The following is a 9,001-nucleotide window of genomic DNA, read 5'->3' as shown; positions in this document are numbered from 1 at the left end:
GACGTCACGTGTCTTCTTCCTGAGTTATTTGGGCTTATTTTGTATTCCACGCTACACAAACCCACAAAGAAGAGACTAGACCGCAGAAACGGTGGAGAATCACTTTAGAAACAATAAATATTGGGTTAAAGTTGCAGGAAAGTTGCGATTTTGCGGGGTTTGCTTGATTTTGCGTTAATAGTTGCGATCGCAACATCGTGAAATCCTGGAGGGTCTGATTGTTACCACACCACATTTCAGCTCAGCGTTTGTGAAAACTGATTATATTTTCGGCATTTCTCCATTTGTGGCGGCCATTTTTACTCTCTGACAGTTCCCTGAAAGTTCTTCCTCTGGTTTGTGAAACATGTTTGCTAACTGTGTGTGTCTGCGGTTGTCTGTTAACTCAGACACTCTCACAGATGTTCAGCTGAAGTCTGCTGTGGTAGTAGCTGAGAGTCATCTCCAGCACAGACGCTGAGGAGGAGAACCTTTTCTGTGATGACAACATGTCCAAAAACACACAAACACACACTCCGTCAGCAGCTCGTGAGCCACAGTTTCTGCTTTTCTTGGTGTTTTTCATCCGAGAACAGAGCGAGCTGATGTTTCCCACAGCTGGAGCCGCCCAGATCCCAACCAGAGGGTTGAGAGGCTGAGGCAGTGTGTGTGTGTGTTGGTCTGTGTCCACGCCTGGACGAACCCCGGTGTTCATCCGGTTGGAAGCAGCGGCCTCTGGGAGAGCATGACTCCTCCGCAGGTTCTGTCAGAGACCGCGGCCTGATCCGACAAACCAACGAAGGAGTCAGGATCCTTCACCGCTGCCGCCGCCACGCCGTCCCAGAGCCGACGTTCAGGTCTCAGACTCCCACAGACTCAGGTCTGGAAACGGTCCTCCCACATGCTCTCATTTTATCCAGGAAGCTGCACCAAACGCTCCTTTATTTCTGGACCGAAGCCGTCACGCTTCACAGACATTCAGCTGAAACCTGAGAGTCAAGAAGCTCCTGAATCCGTTTAGTTTCATCTGAACGACTTCTGAGGCAGCGGGCGACAAGCATCCACCCGATGACTGCCTCACTTTACATCCTAAACAGCTACAGGCTTACAGCAGATCTGTGTTTTTACAGGATGATGATGTGAATGCTGACTCAGCAGTTTTTTCCTCTCTTTGCTTTTTGACATCAAACCTTTCGTCCTTTCAGCCGTTCATTCATTGGGTCGATTTGGAGCAGTTTGTTATGACGTTTGGTTTTTCTAACTTTGATGCAGACTTCGGCGAGTCCTTCGGCTGTCAGCCTCCACGCCGCTCCTCCAGGCTGGAGGCGGCTCCCGGCTCCGCAGGTCAGACAGTTTAATAGCAGGTTCAGGAGGCAGACACCTACAAGGTGAGAAAGCGAAGCCGAGGAAACTTTCACCTCATTATCCTCCTGGAGGCTGCGGCCGTCTGTGGGCTTCCAGTTTCTTAAACCTGAGAGCAACGTGAGGCGAAATGTAGAATCGAATTCCTTCGGCTCGGCCTGACGGATTGGAGCTGAGCACAGAGTCTCCATCAGCTAAAAGCCGACATCTGATCCGTGAGCGGACGGAAACATCGAGTCTGACCTGAAACTCGCGTCTGTGACCTCCTGGAGGCGGCAGAGCCTGAAAGTGGAGCCACGCTCGGGTCTGGTGGTTCTGGTGGTTCTGATCCAGTTGAATGAATCGGCTGCAGCTGCAGCAGCCTGCGGTGCGTTCAGGGGCAGCTGGATTCTCAGCCGCTCAGCAGCGTTTAGGAATTGTTCACATCAGGTTTGTTTTTTTGAATAAAGTTTTCTTGTGTAAACGATGACTCAGCGTTTATCTGGAGCTGCTGCTGTTGGTTTTTTAAACTTTCTAAATATTTTAATTTATTTCTAATATACGTTTCCCAACCAGGTTTCACAAGCGGCCGGCTTTCGTCAGCTCTTCTCTGGAAGCGGCGCAGGAAACAGGAAGTTCAGCCAGAACGACTCACCGTCAGAGTCATGCGTCAATATTACTCCATTTTTAAAAAGCAGATGGCTGAACTGCGTCCATGAGGTTGAATACTTTCCATAAACTACGACTTTATTGATTGAAAGGGATCATTTCTGCACCGGTGGCTGTAAGAAATCCTGCTATAACTAGATGAAAGTGGAATTTTCCGGGAATTTTCCCCAGTTTTTCCATGTTTCTCCCCCCGACAGGATAAAGATGCTGATGTCTCCGGTCGAGTTAGCTCCTCCGGAGAAGTTCCTGTCAGCAAACAGGAGAACGTACAAGAACCGAACCCGCCATAAAAGCTCCAATGCCGCAGCGGCACGGCGTTCCTCGGAGCCAGGAGCGAGAAGGAGCGGGATCCTTCCTTACCTTCCCGAAGTTCCTGACGTCGAAGAGGTCGAAGGCGTCGAACAGTTCGCTCTTCTTCATCCCGAAGGTGTCGCCGCACGCCACCAGGAAGGTCCTGATGTTCTTCAGACACAGGAACTGTGGGGAGGACAGAGGGTCAGTGACAGCTGAAAACATCTAACAGCTGAAGAAGCTAAAGCTGAGCTCATGAAGCTAAAGGAAGCAGAGCGCTAGAAGCTAAAAGGAACAGAGGTCAAAAGGTCAAAGGATGAATTTATTTAGCTCAAAGCCCAGAGCAGCAAAAGGCTGGCTAAAAGTAGCTAACTCTAGCTAAAAGCTACATGTCGCAAAACAATAGCTAAAAGTTAAAGTAGGAAAAGGCTAGCTAAATGCTAAAGCTAGGAAAACAGTGGCTAGAACAACAAACAGCAAGTTAAAAGTAGGAAAAGCTAGCTAAAAGCTAAAGCTAGGAGAACAGTAGCTTAAAAAAGCAAACAACAAGCTAAAAGTGGGAAAAGGCTACCTAAAAGCTATATGTAGCAAAACAGTAGCTAAACGTTAAAGTAGCAAAAAGGCCAACTAAAAGCTAAAGCTTTGAGAACAGTGGCTAAAACAGTAAACAGGAAAGTAAAAGTGGGAAAAGCTAGCTAAAAGCTAACGCTAGGAGAACAGTGTCTAGAACGGCAAACAGCAAGCTAAAAGTAGAAAAAGGTTAGCTTAAAGCTATATGTAGCAAAACAGTAGCTGAAAGTTAAAGTAGCAAAAGGCTAGGTAAAAGCTAAAGCTAGGAGAACAGTAGCTAAAACAGCAAGCTAAAAGCACAAAGTAGAGGCTCAGGATTCAACTAAAACAATGTTTTTGAAGAAACTGAAGAGAGCTTAATGTATTTTTATGGGGAAATATTTGTAAATAAAGTTAAGTATTTTGAAAAGTATAAAAGTTTAAAAAAACAAAAGTCACAGCAGCCGAATCCTGATCAAAGAATCAATATCTAACTCATCTGATGAACTCCAGAGGCTTTTATTGCCTGATTTTCAGCCTAAAACTTGGTCTGATTGTGTTTCTCTCTGCCAACACTGACGGCGGGAACGCCGAGAGAAACCCAGACTTAGAACTCCAGAGAACTCCAGAGGAACTCTAGAGAACTCCAGAGGAACTCTAGAGAACTCCAGAGACCTCAAGAGAACTCCAGAGAACTCCAGAGGAACTCTAGAGAACTCCAGAGGAACTCCAGAGGAACTCTAGAGAACTCCAGAGAACTCCAGAGGAACTCCAGAGGAACTCTAGAGAACTCCAGAGGAACTCCAGAGAACTCCAGAGGAACTCCAGAGAACTCCAGAGGAACTCCAGAGGACTCCAGAGGAACTCCAGAGGACTCCAGAGAACTCCAGAGGACTCCAGAGGACTCCAGAGGAACTCCAGAGGACTCCAGAGAACTCCAGAGGACTCCAGAGAACTCCAGAGGAACTCCAGAGGACTCCAGAGGAACTCCAGAGGACTCCAGAGGACTCCAGAGGAACTGCAGAGGAACACCAGAGAACTCCAGAGAACTCCAGAGGAACTCCAGAGAACTCCAGAGAACTCCAGAGAACTCCAGGAACTCGCGGAGTTAACCAACTCTTCCTGCAGGACGGAGGAGAAAACCAAACTGCTGAAAAGCTTCTTCCAGGAAGGATTTTGTCAACTTTCTCGCCTGCAGAGCGGAGTTAGTCGGATGACCTCATCGCAGGGTGTAACCTGGTTTCACCCACAGCTGAGCGCTCCGTTCTCCACATCTGGACCAGAACATTCACAGGCCTCGTCGACGGAGGAGGATACGTTCTGTGCATCCATCATTGAACACAGATGGACTTCAGGGGTTTCTAAACGTAAAGTCAGTCCAAAGTTGTTACAAATACTGGAGGAAGTCCCAGTTTATTGGGGTCGCTGATTGAAACCAGCTAAAGTTTCAAACACAGCTCTCATGCTAACTGTTAGCACTCAGGGTCTGTGTTGATGCCGACTCTCGGCTACTACCACACCAAACTGCAGGTCGATGTCCGTAAAACCGACTGAGTCGATGACTCGCGGCGGTTAAAGTGACCTTAAAGTTCAAATTTATGAGCAACATTTGTGAACTGATGCCATCTACCAGGTGCGTTTGTTGACCTGATTCCGCCACACAGACGACAGTCAGCCTAATGGAGGTCTGTCACATGACTCGAGCTTCAGCTTTGTTTACATTGAGCGCAGACCCACGTTTCATAATAACATATCGATATATCTGGGAAACTAAACTTTTAAACGGCGCCACAGTCCTCAGGTTTATTTTTACTCCTTCAGCTGTTGAGCTGGTGGTGATTCTTCGCTGTGGTCTTTTTTTTTTTTCTTGAGTAAAAGCCTAACAGGAAGTACATTTTATTGGCAAATTTCCTGTTTCTAAACAAGGAGCTGGCACTGAGGTGTCTCATCGTTAAAGCGCCACGTTCAGGGAAATAATCCAGCCGGTGTCCTCTCAAAGCGTTTATTTTGCACCTTTACAGAGAAAAGCCCCCAGCTAGTTTTATCCAGGTGAGGTTAAATCAGCAAACACAAATAATAAATGTTTACACTTCCACACGTCGCTTCTTTCTATCAGAGGAGCTCATCTTGTCTGTTGGAGAGTCCCGGAGGAGTTGGGTATATTATCAGAGGGAAGCAGCTTCTCATGAAAGACGGCGTGTCATCTGCGCCCGAGCCGAGGACGGAGGAGGGGGGAATCGTTCTTTTCAAAAGGGTGTAGACGTATGAGGCAACCGCTGAGAGTTTCACATGCAGCCTTCCTTTTGCATCAGGGCCTCTCTGAGCCTGGCTCAGAAGAATGAACGAAAAAAAAAATAAATGTGCTCATCCTTATCTGAATCAAAACGCCGAAGTACGATGAATTCATTTTTATTTATAAAGGTTTCCTACCATGGTCTTCCCTCAAATAAATTTTAAAAAAGCCGGTTGAAAGTCAACCTTCTTGTAACAGTTGAGGGATTGTTCATACCAGGAAATAAAAACCAGCTCACCTGATGAGCTGATGGCCGCAGTTTATTTCTGCTTCATATTTAAATATAACAAACAGGAAGTGATTATAAGTGATCCACTTCGTGTTGCCTTCAGGCTCAGCTGACTGTTACCGTGACGGTCCAACAGTCAGTAATCGACAGGTTTGTGTGTAAGTCAAAGAATTTTTACTGGGTAATAAATATATCCAAACTTATGATCCCCCGTCTCCTTCCTTTTAAGACCAAGATGGCGCAGGAGGAAGGATGTCCAGATCTTTTTCAGAATGTAAAACAAAAGGTGAGAAATACAGCTTTCTAGTTTTTTACTGCTTCAAAACAAGGGTAACGGCTAACAGCTAGCTGACAACCTTTGAAAACAAAGGGTAACGGCTAACAGCTAGCTGACAGCCCTTCAAAGCAAATGAGTAACAGTTAACAGATAATGACTAGCTCATACTCCTTTAAAACAAGGGAGCAGCTAACAGCTAACAGTTAGGGTAGCGGTTAACTGCTAAAGGCTAGCTGACAGCCCTTCAAAACAAAGTGTAACGACTAACAGCTAGCTGATAATTGTTCAAAGCAAGGGTAACGGCTAACAGCTAGCTGACAACCTTTGAAAGCAAAGGGTAACGGCTAACAGCTAGCTGACAGCCCTTCAAAACAAAGTGTAACGACTAACAGCTAGCTGATAACTCTTCAAAAAACAAAGGGTAACGGCTAACAGCTAGCTGATAATCCTTCAAAAGAAGCGGGCAGCTAACAGCTAACAGTTAGGGTAGTGGTTAACTGCTAAAGGCTAGCTAATAAACAAAGGGTAATAGCTAACAGCTAAAAAAACTCACAAGTTTAAGTATTTTTTCTGAATTAAAAATATTTTTACTGACACAAAAAACATTTTAATGATTTTAATTTGTGATCGTTGGCAAAAACCTACATCAAAATGGCTGAAACATTCCTTTACGTCACAGGATGGGCTTGTTTTGGTGTTGGTGTAACTCATGTTCCCCTATTCCCCTACTTCTTAGTTTTATGTTAATTTCTGCCAGTGTTGTTTCTGCTTTCCTGCTGGTCGGTTCAGCCGCTCACCTGCAGAAACGCACCGGTTTCACTCAGTCTCTCACAGATCTTCTTGGTTTTCGGTTCAGGCCTGAAACTTTGTCACCAGCTTGTTTATTTTGTTTAACAAACTTCTTGCCTGCACTCCTGGGTCGTCACCAACCATCAGTGTTTAAGAACCTACAGTACCTTCTGCGTTTCAATTAAACTTTATTGTGTGTAAAAGAATTGAGGACAGATTGAGTTCAGTCTGGGTGAAAATGGATCGTTTATGTAAGAACAGAGCACAAAGTGGCTGAAATCCCAGCGGCACGTTTCTGCGTCGACGGGAAAATAAAGAAATAAGTAAATCACCTTGTAAGAAGAGCTGTCTCTCTGCTGTTTGATATGAAGTCGTGGTCTGTATCCGTAATATCACAAGAAGAATCCAGTTTCTGTTTGTGTATTCCTTGGCTGAGGCAGAGCTCCATAGCAACAAGCTGGAACCTTTTATGGTCCATGCGTGTATTGTGCAGAATAATGAAACCCCAGATCGACGGTTGAGCATCAAATAAAACAGATGTGAGCCGCCTGCCCGTAGAGCTGCGCAGGAAATGCACGAAACGTTGGTGCTGTTGGTTCAGACGGCGAGGCCGAACCCGATCCGCCGGCCTCGGTAACCATATCACAAACCAAGGTCACGTCCGTGTCATGGCAGAGCTTTAGTCAGCCGTGTAACCAGGAAACAGGAGGCGGCGGGGGCGTTTTCTGCTGACTCTGGAGAAAACCTCTGCCCCCACATCACCAAAGACACTCATCGTCGTACTTACCCTAATAGAATAATGTCAACACGACGCAGAGGTCAGCAGCTTCGGACTGTGGTGAATGATTTCACAGCTTCTTCTTTGTAAAAGCAGCACATGACTTAAAAACCCTGACTCTGCACACAGTCAGTCACTTTTTCCAGTCATTCACGATTGTTCCACCTCTCCCTCGCCGTCCCGTCGTATCACATTTCTGCTAAGTGACGATCCTGTTGTTTCAGGAGGTTTGGGGTCACGAGCTGCTTCCATTGAAGAAAGGGTGCAGTGTGATGATGGACGGGTGGGAGACACCGAGTTTTCCCTTGGAATCAGGAAATCTCATAGCGCGTGTCGAGGATGACTCTCAGCTGCTGTGTCACCAAATCTTACACTCGATGTCTGTAACGCTGGCTGCTGCAGCCATCTTGTTTCAGGTTGACTCCAAACTCGTGGCTTTCAGCACGTCGAAGAATCCTGAATCGAACCCTTAAACCTAAGAAGAGTTTCACTCAAATCTGTCCTCTGGTCCATCAGATATTCTGCTAACACAACAAACCCACACAAGCAAAACCGTTATCGCCTTCCGGTGACGGGCAATAAAAACAGTTCAACTGTTGGGATTTCAGAAACACGAAAGGTCAAATGTACACGGAGACACCGAAACCTGAGCCTAAAGAAAAGTTTCGCTTTGGAAAAGGGTTTCTAAAACTCAAAAAACTTTCTAATTTCAGGTGTTTGTTTGTTGAAGTATCTAACTGATCGTTGACGCGTCGGAGTCTCCGGAATGTCTCAAAACGATTGCGAGGGTCCTCCTCGTTCTCCTGACAGGTGATTCTAAAAAAACTCCTGACAAATCTTGAGCTAACGTGTCGTCCGGTGAGGTATTTTCTCCCATTTTTGTGTCTCCAACCAGTCCCGGCTCCGTGAGGCCGTCCCTTCCCCTTCCACTCAGGACCCAGGCTGACCCGGGTTTGTTTCGGGACGTAGAAGCAGGTACAGTGGTGGGTAAAGACCGATTTATTAGCCACTTTTTAAAAAAGCAGCCACTCTCCTGGACATACTTCCTGTTGCTGTCGGATCTGAAACCACATCTCTTCTCCTTGGCTTTTAAACTCACGTGATTTGATGCTTTATTTGCTTTTATTCACTTTGTTTTTATGTTTTAATCGTTGTTCTGTAAAGAACTTCGGTCCTGTAGTTGTTTTAAGCAGCTGGTGTGGTATTTAACCAGTGACCAAGTAGGACAATGCTCTATTATTTAAGGCGTACAATTATTGTTTTGTTAAATGGAAATATATGATGTCTAAATACCTGCATTAACCAAAGAAGACCTCGGAGTACAGATGTAATCGGTCTGACTAACCAAACCAAAGGTTGTCTGCGGTCCGATCCGTACGTGACGGACTCTTAGTTTGGTTTTCAGAGTTCCTGTTCGCCGTCATGAGTCGTTGGAGTCTTTACTCTCAGGTCTAACGGTGGAAGGAACAGAAATCACAACAGGAAGTCCGATGTTAGCGATGTTTCGGGGATATAAAACAGGAAGTTCAGACTGACGGAAGCGCGACATGTGACCAAACATGGGTTTGATCCGTAAATATGGACGAAGAGCCCTTATCACTGCTCGCTGTTCCGCCCCCCGCAGCTTTGGAGAACCCATCGGTGTATCGAGGCTCGATGGAGGAACAAACGGGAACCGAGGGGATGTTCTTTAACTTCAGAAACATGAAGCCGACCGTGAAGATCAGACTCTTCTGCCTCTCACGGTTCAACGCTTCTTTCAGTTTCACGGCGACCGTCTGCCTGTCTTATTAATAGCGCTGTCGG

General features: G+C 46.0%; 1 protein-coding gene and 1 long non-coding RNA gene across 3 annotated transcripts in view; one reads left to right on the top strand and one right to left on the bottom strand.

Annotated features, from left to right (window-relative positions):
• LOC108245443 (guanine nucleotide exchange factor VAV3) overlaps positions 1-9,001 on the bottom strand; it is a 63,060-nt gene that overhangs the window by 46,248 nt on the left and 7,811 nt on the right. For both annotated transcript variants that reach the window (XM_017432358.3, XM_017432359.3), the window contains exon 2: positions 2,350-2,466. In XM_017432358.3, coding sequence (XP_017287847.1) covers positions 2,350-2,466 — 117 coding nt within the window. The remainder of the gene's footprint in view (positions 1-2,349; positions 2,467-9,001) is intronic.
• LOC119616636 lies at positions 5,104-8,274 on the top strand. The gene is made up of 4 exons (XR_005232606.1): positions 5,104-5,501; positions 5,581-5,637; positions 7,909-8,005; positions 8,091-8,274. It is a non-coding gene; the product is annotated as an uncharacterized LOC119616636 (long non-coding RNA).

The sequence above is a fragment of the Kryptolebias marmoratus genome, linkage group LG21 (genome assembly GCF_001649575.2).
Source record: "Kryptolebias marmoratus isolate JLee-2015 linkage group LG21, ASM164957v2, whole genome shotgun sequence".
NCBI classification, from domain to species: Eukaryota; Metazoa; Chordata; class Actinopteri; order Cyprinodontiformes; family Rivulidae; genus Kryptolebias; species Kryptolebias marmoratus.
Note: the sequence above shows the minus strand (reverse complement) of the source record. Positions and strands in the feature narration are given on the sequence as shown.